Below are 17,500 nucleotides of genomic sequence, written 5' to 3' on the forward strand. Positions count from 1 at the left end.
TATCCCCCCCCTTGGATTAATGAAGTACACGTTATCTTTTCTTATGTTAGTGTCTACCAGCAACACACATTAATTACCCTGATGTTATTGTGTGTATAAGATCTACTTTCTGTATATATGTATTATTTATTCTTATTTAAAAGTTTCCTTCTCTAGTTATTCCCCTCTGGGATTAATGGAGTTCATCTTATCCTATGTGATTGTGTAGCAGCTGCACACTGTGGATATAGACATGGACCAGCCTCCCAGGGGCCCCACTGTGGTCCAGCGTGGTGCGCAGAGGGCCGTAGGCTCAGCACAGGTAAACATTATAGACTCAGTCACGCCCACCTCACAGGTGACACGCGGACCTGAGACACAGAGAAGTTTGGGGGGGAGTCAACAGAGCAACCTTTAAAAAGTTTACATTTCAATCTGAATCTCCGTGATATGTTCCTGGCTTGGCTTCTCTAATAAAATAGAATTTTCCAAATCATGAAATCTGTAAATTGTGGAACAAATCACCAGTCAACACCATTAACTTTCGTAAAGTATTGCTCAAAGTGGGAGCAGAAAGCAGCAGAATTTTAAGGACAGTGTTAAGGACCTCGTTTTCTTGTATGGGTAACAGCCTATTATAGTCTGTTTATGTCTGTTTAATTCTCTGTTTGTACACAGTTGTACCCATTACATTTATTGTCAAATGAGGAAATACGTTGACAACCCCTCAAAGGAACATTTCATGGAGATTCAGATTTTATTAAAAGAAAATGTATTTTTGGTTCTTACAGGACCAAGCGGATCCTGGTGAAATTAGCGATGATGAGGCTACCTATGAAAACCTGGAGGACCCTCCCAGATGTGTTGAGGACACTGCAGACGCAGGCGTCCATTGTGTCACCGTCCACCAACTGTCAAAATGACAAACGTCTGGACAACACGTGATGAAGCAGGGGGAAGTTGTCGGAGCTAACTTGTTGTGGCTGTGTTCAGATGCATTATAACCGACTGAACAAACTTTGTTTCCCTTGGTCCTTAAAAAAGCAGTTAGACCTACAAAACAAGCAGTAGATCTACACTCGGTAGTCCTTAACACCAATTAGGCTGTACATAAATTACTAGGGGTGGGAAAAATAATCGATTCTTCGATGCATCGCGATTCTCGCTAGAACGATTCTGTCTCGATGCAGATAAATTAATTATTTTTTTTTTGCCTGCTACAACAATCAGTTCGCCAGAGAGGGATAATTTTTGTAATTTAAAAATTATTGAATTTATCTTCAGTGTGTATTGGCCCATGTGATTTGTCTTAACACGATTGTGATTCAGCCTACGCATAGCATGCGCGCAAACTCACAGTCATCATTATTGGTCGTCAAATTTTGGTCCACTGAAGGGGTTGTTTTGTAACGCCAGGTAACGGCTTTTTCTACCGAACGTCTAATGTTGACATCCGTGGGACCTCTGTGTAAGGGCTGGTAGGCTAGGGGAACTCATATTAATGTTAGAAAACCTCAGAAAGTGATATTTTCATGCCATTATAGCTTTACTATACTATTTTGCAATTAAACAATGTGTGCAAACAAACAGAAAAGTTTCCTTTTTTTTTAAATTATTATTATTTTAAATAACTTAAATACATATATAAAGGGGAAGGTTTCCAAGTTGTAAGCAATGGCCTTCTGATGCTTTTCAGTAAGTGATTTAGTTATGTTTTTGGAATTTCAAAAAATATTTCTTAAACATATTTCCTTGAAAAGTGGTGTAAACCACTTTTCATGTTGTGCAAGTGTAAACAATAATAATGTAACCAATAATAATGACTATTACTTAGCCCTTCTTGGAACATGGATCCTTGAGGGAAGGGAACCGAATCAATAGACCATGTGCATAATCTTCTCTGATTGCTTTAGTGGGGAGGTGCCTGAGAGGAGATATTAAATTAGTACATTAGTACATTTATGCAATGGCAAATTAGCACATTTATGCATGGCCAGTTTGTGTTAAGTGTTAAGAAACCTGCTAGGCAGACGCAGCATCACGTGTATCCTCGTTTCGATGTCTCTTGCTATAGACCTAGTCTAGGATGACAGATAATGCACTTGAGCTGAAGGCATTAACTTCTGTCCCTGTTGCATCCTTGTATGTAACTTTAGCATACTTTTTAGATTTTTTAGAATTTTTTAAATTGATGATTGGCATTTTATTATTGACTGTTTTGGAGTATATTATGCTTTACACTCTATGAAGCACACAGTGCAGAACTGATTGTATAGATGGAATGAGGCTGCTAAAGGCATACCAAGAAATATGAATATACAACATTACGGAGCTTACAGAAGGAGCATTTAAATGAACACGGGTGTGGTTCTAAACCTTTTTCCTGAGCCATGCTAACCTTTTTCATGGAATGCCGAAAGTCAAACCGTCCTTCATCCTCATCCAACTTCACATACTTCTGCTGTTGGCCGTACTTCACCTGGACCAGGATCTTTTCTGAAACATGCAAGGAAGTTTGACAAGGTAAATAAACATTTAAAGGAAGAACGGTAAAAACTAGAATGCGTGTGTGTGTGTGAGTGTGCTTGCTAAAATGCTGCAGATGGTAAACTGCCCAATCTGGCAACACTGCCTAGCCCGGCAATTGCCAGACCAAGCTCAATCGTAGATTGCACGTTGGTCTGGGGAGGCTGCTGTCATTTTCTTCAGCACAAGAGGCGTGATCAACGGCCCTAATTCAAACGACTCTGTACGCCATTGGCTGTTTGCTGTTGCTTCTCTGTCGTGGTTGTGTTATACCAGCCAATAGCGCGCCAGGGGGGCATGCAAAAACTTATCGAAGAAATGTATTGCTCTTCTCAAGACCCTTGTGCAGGGCGTATTCAAATCGCTGGCAGAATGGGCCGGGGGGGGGGGGTACCCAGTCTAAACACTGCCTGTACGTCCTCCCCACTCTGACCTCAGTGTAAATCAATGAGACCAACCCAAAAGGAAGCCGGAATCGAACTTAAACTGTGAACAAATTTTTACTCTGAACAAAGTATAAATGATATCAAAATCCCTTTTTGATATATCTACAAGTGTGTAGATATGTTGACTGGTTTGAACGCAGTCAATTTAGTTACGATGTCTTAAGCAGTAGTAGCAACCACACAAATTAAAGCCCAAAAAATCATGATTGATTAAGTATAAGACGGATTTAGTAACACATGGTTAGCTTAGCCAAATAGCATAGACTGCTAATTGGCTGATCACCAACCATGTGTTTGTGATAAGCCAATGAGCATAGACTACTAATTGGCTAATCACCAGGACAAATTAGCTGATCAGTCCTGGCATTAAACAAAGTTTTGTAATGCATATATTCACTGTAGATGTTTCATTGTTCATATTGAAATACAGAGCATCAATTTATACTTTTTCAGTAAATTTGACTCAATTGCACACTGTATTGCATGAGAGGTAGAAAATGGTGCAGACTTGAGAAGTGAAATGGATGGGCGGAACTTAATTACATCTCTGCGGAGTTGGGCTAATGTTTAACCCTGACATTTCAACGCACAAAAATCGCAACAATATTATTCAGAGACAGTGGCTAAATATCGACGGTGCAACCGGTGCAGCTGCCTGGGGCCCAGACGGCGTCAGGGGCCCATGGAGGAAGAAAAATATCTATATATCGCCCAGGGTGGCAAATGTGTCGGGGGCGCCCTCTGGTGGCGCCCTTAATTAATTCACTAAATTATACGAAACCCTCACCGCAGTAAGCAGGAAAGTAACCCTATATATTTTACATTTTTGGCTAATTTACCTGAAGTTAAAATTGTGTTGCAGTGTTATTGTTGAGGAATTTATCATTATCTTGATGATCTTCTAAAAAAGAAATACGAACTGAATCTAAAATCTTCGTTTAATCTTTAATCTCTCTGCCAAATCAAGAGTATTTAACACCCTTTACAATCAAAATATGAATTTCAACTTTCACCTCTTTTAAATGTGAATGGAAAAAGCAGTTCAAGACTCCAGCAACTGTAGGCTATTGAAGATGTTTTAATACTAAAGGTTGTAAGCCGCCAAGTGGACAAAACAGTTAGTGCTGTTTTAAATTCACAAGGCATTCAGACAGTAAAGTAGAAGTAGAAATGTGGTAAGTGTGTAAGCTTTACTTTGACTGTTTAAGTGAGTATACTTAATAAGTAGTAAATTAATTGCAGCTAATCATGTTCAAAGAGTTGTGGATAAAAACCGTAAGGGTTATGAATGCATACAGTTGCTTGTTCTCTGTGGCAAAATTACTCTATCAACCTCAAAGCAGAGCCCCAACATTATCCTGCTTAGGGCCCCCAGGTGTAGAGGTCCGGCCCTGCATCTGACAATAACAAACTGTTCCATGCAGGTTGAATATTTCGCTCAACGTAAATGGCGGTTTTGTTTATATCGCCCTATCTTTGTGAATTATAATTGCAAAAGGACACACACAATTACTTTAAAAACAGTCCCGCTTGTCTCTGCCTACAAGTTTAAAGGGTGTGCTTGACAGTTAATGGGAGCCTCAGGATGTGTAAAAACGACTTTAGCTGTGTTCGAAATCGTTCCCTATACACTCGTTCCCTATTCCCTATATAGTGTACATGATATAGTTCACTATATAGGGAATAGGGAACGAGAATTCGGACACTACGCTGACGCCTCGTTTCCACATACGTATGTTTTTCGTATCCGTGCTTCCGTAAATTTACGGAAGGGGGCGCTAGTGTTTTACGTACGGACATGAATTTATTTACGGTCAGCCAAAAAGATTGGGGAACGTAATGGCCGTTTTTAAGAGACCGGTACTTTGGAACATGAGGATCGACATATACAGAGATAAAAAACAACAACAACCAGGCTTGGAAAGAGATCGGCGAGGAGTTTGGCCTGCCAGGTACTTACATGTTTTGTGAAAAACATAAAAACTTTCATACGGTATCTCCGTAAAACGACGGCGAACGTTAAATTTTTTGAACGTGTATTACGGACATACCAGACAGAAATTTTACGGAGGGGAGGAGTCTCGGAGGAAAAACGATAGTTATGTTATTATAACTCTAGTTCTATGATTGTAGGCGTAGCCGTCTAGGCTTCGCCTTATGGGCTTGTCCCGTGCGCGCGCTCGCGCGCGCTGAAAATTCAAACTATGCACCTATCAGCGTGGGCACCGCCCACATTTCCCACGGTATCGTGTCTATATAACGCGGTGTATACCGTCGCTCATCCTCCACGCTTTTCTTTCAGCATTTGGAGGGTACAGCAGGTGGGAAACTAGACGGCTACGCCTACAATCATAGAACTAGAGTTATAATAACATAACTATCGTTCTATTTCATGTAGGCTACGCCGTCTAGGCTTCGCCTTATGGGCTAAGGTGAAGCTGCGAGCGGAGCCCGATCAATGTACTCCTGCTGGACCCCAGTCAAAACGACCTAAGTCACCAGAGCACATTAAGACTCAAAAAGCCAAGGAAGTGTAAAACACAACAGCTTTATAAAAACTAATTCCTCTTAGATCAAGCAAGGCAATGATCAAGGGAGAAAAAAGTGAGTCTGTAAAGACTCCGGCTCTATTCCGTGCTTCATGGAACCCATGAAAAGGAAAAGAAAACCAGAGCAACACGGTTTCCATTAGGTCCGCTACCACCGGGGGCGGAGCTACGGAATTCGGCTCTCCAATAATGGGACTCTCTCGGCCGTTTCTTATTTGAAGAAAACGGCGGGAGTGCCTCACTGGTAAACAAAACCACCAGACAATTGGCGAGCCAATAGAAAACCCCCTAGCCTTGTTTTTCATTTGAAAAAAGGTGGGAGAGTAAGAGACTGGTAATCAAGACCAACTCGCCAGCCGGCGAGAGGAAATCCAACCACGCCGCTTTAAAGAACATGTCTATATTCTTAAGACGTAAAAGGGGTCCCGGACTCTAGCAAAGAGTTGCCGAGTGAGCCCCTGGACATGTCTAACATGTAAAAACGGACAAAGGGGCCGGGGGAAGACCAAGACGCAGCCGCGCAGATGTCTTCCACCGAAACGCCCTTGAGTAGAGCCGTTGAAGCGGCCACGCTCCGTGTGGAGTGAGCTTTAACGCCCAACGGTGGCGCCAAGCCCTGCCGAGAGTAGGCTAGGCAAACACCCTCACATACCCAGCGAGAAAACCGCTGCTTAGAGAGAGCGCGGCCCCTGCTAGCGTCGCTATAACACACAAACAACTGTTGTGTGGAGCGGAACGCTGCCGAGCGATTCACGTACATAGCCAACGCCCGAACCGGGCACAGGAGATGCAACTCCGCCTCCGCCTCACTAGAATGAGGCGGGGGGTGAAAAGCCTTAAGCACAATATCCCTCGACCGAAAAGAACTATTAATGTTCTTCGGGAGGAACGCAGGATTAGGTCTGAGCAACGCGAAGGAGCTGTCCTCGTTTAGCAACAAGCAACTCGGGCTGACAGACAGAGCGGTTAGCTCACCGGCCCGCTTGGCAGAAACCAAGGCCAACAAGAGCGCCGTCTTGAATGACAGGGCATCCAAAGGGGCCTGGGAGAGAGGCTCGAAAGGATCCCTGGACAATCCGCGCAACACGGTGGGGAGATCCCAGCGTGGTGTAAGCACGCGTGAAACAGGCCTAACCCGTCTAGCCCCACGCAAGAATCTCTTGACCAGTGGATGGCTGAAGATCGGTCCACCATCACAGCCTGCATGGCCAGCCGAAACGGCTGCCGCATAGACCTTGATAGTGGAGAAGGCCAAACCTTTTTCCAATAAGTTTTGCAGAAACGAAAGCACGCTTCCCACCTCGCATTGAGATGGGACAGCGTGGTTCGTCTCACACCAATTAGAGAAGGCGCACCACTTCGCCGCATAGAGGGAAGAAGTAGAAGGCGCACGAGCACTCTGAATAGGGTTGATAACCGTCTCAGGCAAACCTTTGCCCTGCAGGATCAACCTCTCAGGAGCCAAACCAACAGCCGTCCCGAGACATCGGGCGGGTGGTGCACCGTCCCGTGGGCCTGTGAAAGCGCATCCGGCCTGAATGGTACTGGCCAAGGCGCCGACCGCGAGAGCGCGGCAAGCTCTGGAAACCACAGAGCTGAACGGTTCTCCGGGGCCACTAATATCAGGGACAGTCTCTCCTGTCTGACCCGTTCCAGAAGAGGAAGGATCAGCTGGAGCGGGGGAAACGCATACAAGAGAGCCCGCGGCCAAGGTGTGTGTGCCAACGCATCTACCCCCAACGGGGGAAGATCCCGAGGGCTGAGGGAGAACCACCACCTGCAGTGCGTGTTCTCCCGGAACGCGAAGAGGTCCACCTGCGCTGTCCCGAACCTCTGCCAGATCAGTCTGACAATGTCGGGATGTAACCGCCACTCGTCTCGGCGGGGACCGCCTCGAGACATGAGGTCCGCCCCAAAGTTCTGGGCGCCCGCGATATGCAGGGCTCTCAGACTGCGGAGATACTGATGAGCCCAAAGCCAGAGCTCGACCGCCTTTCGGTGGAGAGCAGGGGAGCGGACTCCCCCCTGTCTGTTGATGTACGCCGCCGCCGACACGCTGTCTGTCCTGATCAGAACGTGGCGGCCGCGCACCAGGTGAAAGAAATGCAACAGCACTTTCCTCACAGCGTCGAGCTCCAACACATCTATGTGTGCGTAGGACGCCACCCTGCCCAGTGGAACACCCTTGAGAAGGGCGGAGGGTCATTTCCAATATTCCAGGTCTGGCGACACCGAACGGGGGACGCGGAGCACCCTGAGCTTGTGTCGCCTGGGGTCCAACCGTTGGCGAGCAAACCACCGCTGGAGTCTGCGCATAAAAAGCAGACCCAGGGGGACCACGGGGTGGGCAGCTGCCATCAGCCCCAACAGGCGCATGGTGGACAGTGCGGTCACGTTTCTGCGAACGTGAAAACGGGAGAGCGCCGACAGGATGGCGTCTCGCCGAGGAGGCGAAAGCATCGCAGTCATGGTGGCTGAGTCTAGGCAAAGCCCCAAGTAGACTGTCTGCCGGCTGGGGAGCGGGGAGCTCTTCTCCCAGTTGATGGCAAAACCCAGGAAGGAGAGATGGTTTATCACCAACATGGTGTCCCTTCTCGCGGTCTCTTCTGAGTTGCTCAGAATAAGCAGATCGTCTAGGTAGAAGAGAATCCTCTTTCCCTGACGTCTGAGCGGTTCCAACGCCGTCTCCACACACTTCGAGAAGGTGCGCGGCGCCAGGGAATAGCCGAACGGCAGACACTGGTACTCGTACGCCATCCCCATAAAGGCAAAGCGGAGAAACTTCCTGTGCGCCTGCCGAACAGGGACGTGGAAGTAAGCATCCTTGAGATCCAGGGATGTGAACCAATCGTCCTCTCTCACACACCGGAACAATGCTCCGACCGTGAGCATTCTGAACTTCCTCGTGGCAACGAATCTGTTGAACACGCGAAGATCCAGAATAGGTCTCATTTCCCCTGACTTCTTGCAAACCAGGAATTAGCGGGAATAAAAACCTAGGTGAGACTCGTGGGGGGGAACGACAGTGATGGCCCCCTTTACCAAGAGACGTGCCACCTCTGCTGCCAGAGCCGTGCTCGCAGCCGGGTCCCGTAGCGTGGTCTCCACCAACCCCATAAAGGGTGGGGGACGACGCTCGAACTGTATGGGATGGCCCCATCTCAACGTGGTGTCCAACCACGATGGCAGAACGCACCGCTCTTGCCAACACGCATAGCGGTTGGAGAGAGGGCGAGCCGACAGCTGAGGAAGACCGTCCAGGAATAACCCGTATTCCTCTGCCCCTACCGCCTTCACACTGCGTGTGGACCAAGGGGGGCTTCCCACGAAAGGGAGGAGGCTCAGCGAGCGTAGGAGACGTACCACAACTAGCAGTTGTAAAAACAACGAGCTGTCTAGACGTCGCGCTCGTGCCCGCTGAACAGGGAGCGAGCCGTCCGGCCGCAGCACCTGTGCGCATGCGCTGTCCGCAGGCTGTAGCCACAGCGCGCGGACCCATCTCCTCACCCATAATGTGGGGAACCAGGAGACCGTGCAACGAGTCTCTGATCTGTCCACGAGGCTCCAAGGGACGCCGCTTCTTAGAAGCAGGTGAACCAGAGGCCATGTGAACACGCCGTCCGACCGCCACCCTACAGCCACCGGGCTGAGAGGGGGAAAGAGGCAACATGGAGGAGCGCACCACAAGCGTAGGGCGCAGGTGGCCTGGGGAATATCGCTCTTTAGGTACCATGTACTGCCGTTCGGCCGAACGGTCTTTACTCTTTTCTTTAATAGGGAAAGAAAAAGTAGGAGCAAGCGTCCGGAACTTCCCTGTCCGTGGCGCTGCTGCTCTCCCCGTGCGCGGCGGCTGCGGCTGCTGCACCGGGGCTGGAGTCGGAGGCGGCCCCATGGAACGCTGGGACCGGCCTAGACCCCGCTTCCTCTCAGCCTGCTGGCGGGAGGAGCCCGTGAGAATCGTCCCGAACCGGGAACGATCCTCACGGACTGACTGCTGGTGCGCGAGCACCTCGGAGAACCTGGGACCAAATAGGCCATCCGGCGCTAGTGGACCCTGGACGAGGCTGGCCCGCTCTCGTTCCGGCCCCGCAGTGTGGGAGAGCCATATGACCCTTTGAATCATGGTAGCCCACGCCATATGCTGGCCGGCCGAAACGGCTATCGGCTGGCATAACTGGAGGATGGCGCTGGAAAAGCGGGAAACCGCCAGCCATCTCGCGGCTTCCTCCGGGCCGTAGGCCTCCCTGTCAGCCGACAAGGAGACCATGGCAGAGGAGAGCAGGGCGATGTTGTTGACCGCCGCCGCGGATTGAGAGGCACAAAAGAACACCCTGTCCGTTAGGCCGACAATCTGCTTCTGGAGGCGGTCGGGGGGCAGCGGCTTTTCGTTAAGGAGCCATCCGGCGCCCGGACAGAGAAGCGCTGCCAGGGGAGGCTCCAGACGAGGGATCCCCCTCGCCTGAGCATCGGCCCACCCCTCCACGTTGGTGAAATCCGTGTAGGATCTTACCGGAGCCTTCAGGGTCGAAGGGTCCTCACCGGCAGCAATAAACAAGTGCTGCAAAGGCGGGAACAAGGGGCACTGGGTAACCCGCCGGGAAAAAGATGGGGTGCGAAAGCACTCGCCCTGCATATCGTCAGATACGGGGGCGAGAGGCGGGGCCGGCATGGGAATCCCTTTGATGGCCGCCGCCTCACCCATGATCTCCCGGAAGAGATCGGTCATCCGGCGCGGACCCTCGTGTTGTATGACGGTGGCGGTTGTAACCCGAGAGCGGGAAAAACCGGACGCCGAGTCGCCGAAGACGTCGTCCAGGGAGGCGTCGATGATGCCATCGTCGACGTCAGGTCCGAATAGGTCGATGGCGTCAGCCATTTCCACCGCAGGGGAAAAGAAGAGATGCCTGGAGAGGATCCCCTCTTCAGGCAGCTCCCGGCAGGCGACACAGGAGACGGGGGCCACCATAGCAGCCGCGGCGTGGTCGGCGCCGAGGCACCAAAAGCACGCCAAGTGCCCGTCACCCGGTGCCAGGGAGGCGGGACAGGAGGCGCATAGGAGTCCTGAAAAGGACCTAACTCTAGGAGCGCTCTCAGGTGGCCCTGAAAAGGGCCATTTGTCCGCGGCCTCGACCGAGCCGCTGCCACCGGCTTGGGAGATCCGTGTTGAAGTTCTCATCTTCATAATAGTAGTTCTCAATTTCTCGCTGATAAGCACAAGTGCTGAAAGAAAAGGGAGGATGAGCGACGGTATACACCGCGTTATATAGACACGATACCGTGGGAAATGTGGGCGGTGCCCACGCTGATAGGTGCATAGTTTGAATTTTCATAGAACTGACATTACGGAGAATCACATGGGAATGAATGGACTTTCGGTCGGAGACGGTTGGATCGCATACGAGAATTTTCCGTCTCGTAAACGGTCGTTGCCATTTGAAACGCGTTGCCCAATTGCGAGAAATGTGCATTTTACTTTCATAATGTTCGCTCGGTGAATGTGAAGGATGTTTGGTTTGATAGTTATGACGAAGAGGGAACGCTCCGTTCACTTGCATGGACAGTCTCTGGTTGCTAAGCAACCTCAACGTCTTGGCGGACTATATCTCTGCTGATCAACACTACGAATGCTGGAAACACACCAGACACACCATGTGAAGTTATTTAACCCGATTATTGTTATTTATATCTGAGATTATTTAACATTCCACCCTGTGCTGTTTTTAACTGACTCCAAGTGACCTGCTGCAGGTCCTGGCTCCTCTACGTCCGCCATGTTTTAATTCCGTTCACGAAGCATTCGGAATTCAAGATCGGACGCAATCGGACATGGTCGGAAATGGCATCGACCGTTTCAAATGGCAACGACCGTTTACGAGACGGAAAATTGCTGCGCCGACATCATCTAAACAAACCGGGCTGGAGGTTGTATTGATGTTGAATGTTACATTTCCTTGTTCAAGTCTTTTTAAATTAATTTTGAATGTTAAATAGTCTATGTTAAATCCCAAATAAATTGTTGACATTTCTAAACACAAGCTGGAGACTCCATCATTGAATGTATTTGTTTTCGCGGTTATTCAGCTTCTTCTTCTCCCCTGGAAAAATACAACCGCATTGCATTGTGGTATACGGGAGTAACATTTAGGGAACATCGTATGTACCCTATTTTAAGTCCACTGTATAGTGGACCACTGAGAATTCGAACACCCTACAAAATGGCGTGCACCCTATTTAGTGCACTACATCCATGATAGGGAACGATTTCGAACACAGCTTTTGACTGTTTTGCGGTCAGTTTTAGGAGGCTTCAGTTCTGTTGAGCGGAGTGCTGACAAGCTTGTTTTTTAATTGCCATCTGGTTAGCGGGCAGCAATTAAGAGCGAAATCTCGCGAGCTTACACAATGAATGTATATTAAGAACGCTCACACGGCAATACAATATTTTCCTTCATCGCGCTCAACAGTTATATATTCAACAGAAATAATAGACTTACACTTTTTCCTAATGTCCGCAAGTGTGGCACCTAGAGTTTTCATAAACACACAAACGTAGGCTGGTTTGTTTTTTTCTTAATTTGGATGTTTTAAATGCTTTAAGCTGCTGCTGTGAAAGCTAAAGAAAAGCTATCTTGAGCCTTAGAAGTAAACTTCACTGGTCGGTAACGTTTGGGCTGCTTGGAAGCCTGGTTGGTTGGATAAATTTCAGTTGGTTAAATCAGGGACGGCATTTCTATTGACTATTTTGGAAGCTGTTGCCATTGCAGCTTACCAGGACCATTCGTATGATAATAGAGACACACAGATCTAAATAAAGCTCAGTATTTAATGGTTATGGCATTTTGCCCGCGGTGCGCCATTAATACATCCCACACATGAGATAGAGTTCACCTCGAGATACACTGGCCACCGTCGGCTGAACATAGTTCAACGAGTCCATTCAATCCCCTTGAAGGAAGTCAGGGTTTCCTTAAACTCTGATCCAAGTTCAAAACTTGATATTCTCTTCCAAATTAAAAGCGCGTACGCTCTTTCTGAGAAACTCTTCGGTCAGTGATACAGAGCCGAGGTCTGCTGCAGGAAGACGCACCACGGTTCACTCAATTTACAGCAGTTTCTATTTCGGACAGGGACCCAGTCAGCCATACCCCCGGGGGATACTGTTGCAGAACGCAGACACTCACCTCCACCCCCTGGGTGACCCAGCTCTGAAATGTCGTAAGGGAAGAGATCTCTGCCTCTTTGCTACGATGAGCCTGAAGAGCAACAGGCTCAATGAGGCTTTCTTTTTTTTTTTACATTTAGGGCATTTAGAGGACGCTTTTATCCAAAGCAACTTACAGTAAGTATATTTGTCAGATGAAAGAGAAACAACAATATATCGCTGCTGGTCGGTTCGGTTAGGGTTTCCATAGAACCAAGTGCCAGGCACTAACTATCGCTAGGTTAACCCATTCCCGTCAACAACAAAGATATCTAGGATAAGATGCTACACGGTGCTAAGTACTATTTTTAAGTGCCAGGACGTACAACACGCATATCAGGAGGAAACCAACAGTGTCAGGGACGACCGCTTTAGGCTAAACACTGAGGTACAGGTCAACAGCAGGCGGTCAGTTCAGGGCTGGTCAGTGCAGCGGTGGTGGAGGCGGTGGTGGTGGTGGTGGTGTTGTTGATGGTGGTGGGGGTGGGAGAGGGGTGGGGGGCGGGCAGGAGGAAATGGAATGGAATGCATTTCCTTAATCTCCTTCAGCTGGAATCTGTTTAGGCTTTTCACACACTTTGCGTCCCTGTTTGCATTAGGGATGGCAATCAGTGGAGGTTCGCTCTTTCAAACAGTAGCCCATGAAATCAATTAGGTGCCCACTGCTTTGAACTCTCTCTCTCTCTCTCTCTCTCTCTCTCTCTCTCTCTCTCTCTCTCTCTCTCTCTCTCTCTCTCTCTCTCTCTCTCTCTCTCTCTCTCTCTCTCTCTCTCTCTCTCTCTCTCTCACCCATCACATGCAGATAAACACACACACACCCTCACTCACAAACACCCATACAGACACACGCACACACACGCACCCACACACACACACACACACACACACACACACACACACACACACACACACACACACACACACACACACACACACACACACACACACACACACACACACACACACACACACAACCCATCTGACTTCTCACATGTCTCTGAAATACATAAGAGATGATACAACACGATTAGGCGTGATATTTTTACACCAGAAAGTTATTTTCCAGCGGCAGTGTCATTCAACATTTGAGGCGGTGCCGTTATAGGTTATGACACCATAGCTGCTGCTGGTGTGAACAGAAAATACAAAACTTTTCCGTCTATATCCTCGATGCTGTTGATTCAGTGGTGAGGATCATTCCGCCATGAGTGAAAGCCGAGGCCGGTTGCGGTGAGAGTTGACCCGATGAACCCTTCCACTGAAGTAAATCACCCGAGGAAACGCTCACATGATGGGCAACACGGGGGTCGTTTGCCGCTTCATCTGCGGCGGTGTGCAGGGGTCTGCATCAAGCTCACTTTCAAAACAGAACCGTAATTATTTGATTTGGTACATGCTTGGATAGCCTAGGTGGCGGATTATATGGTCTGGTGCAGAAAATGACGGTGAATGAAAGATAATGAGAGGCACTTTGCAGGCGGGTGTATATAACGGTGAAACAATCGGGGGGATTTCCACCCTCCTGTCCCGATCCCTGCCCCCATTGTTTTATGGGAACTGTTGAATAAATAAGTCCGGGCTGGATGTCATGACTTCAGACCTGTATTGTTGACGTGCCTGGTGCGTTACTATATGACAATGTGTGTTCAGTTATTAGGATTTGCTTGTTTACACTGATAACGGTCCCAATACAAAGAGTCCCCAAATGAAAATGAAAGGCTGCTTTTACGATGCTCAATGGGTGCATTTCTGTGTATTATTATTGACTATGTGCCATGAACACATGAAGTTATGATAATGATCTGAAGTCATTGAGTAAAACGACCCAGTTTAGTAAAGACACTAAAAGTGACATTAGGCCAAATAATATATTATAGCAAGAAAGTATAAACTATAGTATTTTCTAGCAAGAGCTAGGTTATCGAAGAATAAGACTTGTTTCAATATCATACCACTTTAACGAGTCGTTCTCCATTTAGGGGAAGGCCTATTTAATCATTTTAAATGAATTTATTTGTTACGTATAAAACAAAAAAGAGCATAACGCTTAAACTTCCAAAAACCTCCACTGCCTGCACGCTTTCTGAATACACTTTATCCGGATTGAATAGTTGAACAACTTAACAAATTTCTGGGCATCCAGACCAAGCTTGCAAACAAACATCAGCGAATGAAGTACATTAATAGGTTAACCGGTGGATCGGGAACCAATGCTTCTGCCCCGGGACAGCTGCTTACCTTGTCTTGTCCCGCCGCGTCCACCCTGGAAAGTGAAAAGTCCTCTCATGACAATCCTGGGAAGCGCCGCCGAAGTTCAGTTTGGGAGGAGGGCGGATCCAACGCAGTTCCCCAACTACTTTTGGACGGACAGTATAACGGTCCAATGAGCGCGCAGCAACGTCAACGTGAGCGCATCAACGGGATCCAAGGCCAGATGGCGCCAAAATGCGAGTTTCCAGTTCCTAGCAATGAGGTTCAAGGGCGGGAAATGAGTTATCATGACACCACCTGCTGGACATAAACTTTTTAAATATGAAATTAGTTTTTTTGTAATAAAAAAAATCATGAATCATTGGCTTAATAATAATATACTATTAACACCGTTAACACAAAAAAAATGGTTATGATTTATTTTTTGGACATTTTCATAGGGAATTTATGGGAACCTTTAGATTTTAAGTGGACCACCCCACACTATGTTATATTCCAGCCTAGCACTGGGCTAATACCTGGTAATATTTGTTAGGTGTTTATGGTAAATAGTACCAAGGTAAATAAACTTTAATGAGCAGTAGGACAATAGGCCGGCACCGCAGAAAGGAAATCTAAAGGAAACAGTTTCAGTTTACTTACAGTTTACTGCAGGCGGGGGAAGGTCAGCAGGCCGCCTGATAAACCCTATTAAAGGGGACATATTATACCACCAGGTGTCAGTGTGATTAGCCTATCCAGCACAGATCTAGGCGGACACGCCTACTAGTAATGTCATATGGGGCAGATTTTCGAAACGGCTTGTAAGGCTAATCACACTCACACCTGGTGGCATAATATGTCCCATTTAAACATACCTGATAAAGGAACAGGTGTAGATAAAAACCCTCAAACACACAAATACATCTGACCTTTAAAACAAGCAGAAGTAGCATTTGGCCTTGTCCGTGACTACATTATAATATCAACTACCCAATGTTGAGGGCATGGAAATTACTCACCTTCATGTGTTTTCTACTATGTATATTTATCTTCCTTCAAGGACTCCGTCACATTAATCCCCAGTTTACGTCTTAATGCCGTTAAAGCATTATTAACTACACTAGAGTTGACTCCAGGAATCCTGACTAACCCTGACTTGGTTGCAGCAGTTTTCCTCAGAGAAGCGATTTAAAGAGAGCTCTCTTTGCTCTACCGGTTAGCACGTCCACGCCAAGGTCAATACAGGAGGCACTCGAGGCAGTAGCCAGTCCAGCAGCCACAGCCCAACCACACAAGGCTGTGAGTCATCAAGACAGCCTATACCAAGACTTAAATACTGCCAATACAATCCTACTACAACCCAAGACGGAACTAGAAGATTTCAAAGGCAATGCATTGTTATTGAATGTGATTGAATGATGCACAATGCCAGCAGTATCTACCTACATGAATGACTATTGATAAGAGTCGAAGGATGAGGTCGATTCTGGGAGGTTTTCAGTTCCAGAGACGTTAAGTTGTACTCGTCCTTCGGAGGAGACGTAAAACCGAGGTCCTGACTCACTGAGGTCATAAAAGATCCCAGGGCACTTATCGCAAAGAGTAGGGGTTCCCCCGGTGTCCTGGCCCAACCAGGCTCATTCAATCTGGCCCCCTAATCATCCCCCTGTATTATTGTATAATTGGCTGACTCATTAATTCCCTCACCCTCCACCTCGAGCTGGTGTGTGGTGAGCGTTCTGGCGCAGATTGGCTGCCGTGCATCACCCTTAATGGGTGCTACACACTGGTGGTGGTGAGTGAGGTCCCCCCTATCAATGTAAAGCGTCTTTGAGTGTCTAGGACAAAGCGCTATATAAATTCAATGCATTATTATCATTATTATTATTACTTTTTACTGAACCTTTATTTATCCAGGTAGATTATACATTGAAATAAAATAAAGTAAAATCAAGGGATCTTGCCTGGAGGGCACAGCATGGGGTAACATAACAGCACAAAACAAACATCAGAGCATTGAACACCGGTGATAGAAGTGCAAATGAAAGATGAAATAAAGAATGAGTGAAATATCAAATGCAGCAGACAATCATGTTCTGTTCCAAGTTCAGCCTTTTAGGAGGGATTTGAAATCAGAAGGGAGAATCAATCACTCAGCCTTTTTTCAGCTGAATCCAGGATGGGACTGTTTAAGAAAAGCATTCTTGCCCATCGTCTCAATCCTGACACTGGGAATAGCTTGCGAGCGTTTTGGTACAGGGGTCTCTAGAAAGTCCAATGTATTCGTCAATCCGCATGTATGCGTGGTGTGGGTGTGTTTCAGTTTTATTCATTTTTCCAGGAAACCGATTCAGAAGTCAAGCAGAAGTAGCATTGCCTTGTCCTGTTAGTGAGGATGATGACGCACCTAATGCACAGCTCACTGTCACCAACATTGCCATCGTGTTGAAGGAGTCCATTGTCCTCACAGATCTTCACACACACACACACACACACACACACACACACACACACACACACACACACACACACACACACACACACACACACACACACACACACACACACACACACACACACACACACACACACACACAGCAGATAAA

General features: G+C 47.5%; 1 protein-coding gene and 1 long non-coding RNA gene across 49 annotated transcripts in view; one reads left to right on the forward strand and one right to left on the reverse strand.

Moving 5' to 3' along the window:
- Positions 1–1,100, forward strand: part of LOC115555220 (receptor-type tyrosine-protein phosphatase C) — a 17,153-nt gene extending 16,053 nt beyond the window's left edge. For 38 of the 45 annotated variants that reach the window (XM_030371921.1, XM_030371950.1, XM_030371926.1 and 35 more), the window contains 2 exons: positions 209–301; positions 771–1,100. In XM_030371921.1, the coding sequence (XP_030227781.1) occupies positions 209–301; positions 771–902 (225 nt within the window). In that variant the 3' untranslated portion in view covers positions 903–1,100. The remainder of the gene's footprint in view (positions 1–208; positions 302–770) is intronic. The other 7 variants (XM_030371965.1, XM_030371945.1, XM_030371963.1 and 4 more) reach the window with 3 other exon arrangements.
- The window catches only part of LOC115555239 (uncharacterized), a 98,099-nt gene that overhangs the window by 20,346 nt on the left and 60,253 nt on the right, over positions 1–17,500 (reverse strand). For 2 of the 4 annotated variants that reach the window (XR_003978848.1, XR_003978847.1), the window contains exons 9-11: positions 15,555–15,599; positions 14,940–15,163; positions 2,378–2,475 (exon numbers count right to left, since the gene is read on the reverse strand). This is a non-coding gene — a long non-coding RNA (uncharacterized LOC115555239). Of the gene's footprint in view, positions 1–1,170; positions 2,061–2,377; positions 2,476–14,939; positions 15,164–15,554; positions 15,600–17,500 lie in introns of those variants that run through there. The other 2 variants (XR_003978850.1, XR_003978849.1) reach the window with 2 other exon arrangements.

The sequence above is a fragment of the Gadus morhua genome, chromosome 12 (assembly GCF_902167405.1).
Source record: "Gadus morhua chromosome 12, gadMor3.0, whole genome shotgun sequence".
Classification (NCBI taxonomy): Eukaryota; Metazoa; Chordata; class Actinopteri; order Gadiformes; family Gadidae; genus Gadus; species Gadus morhua.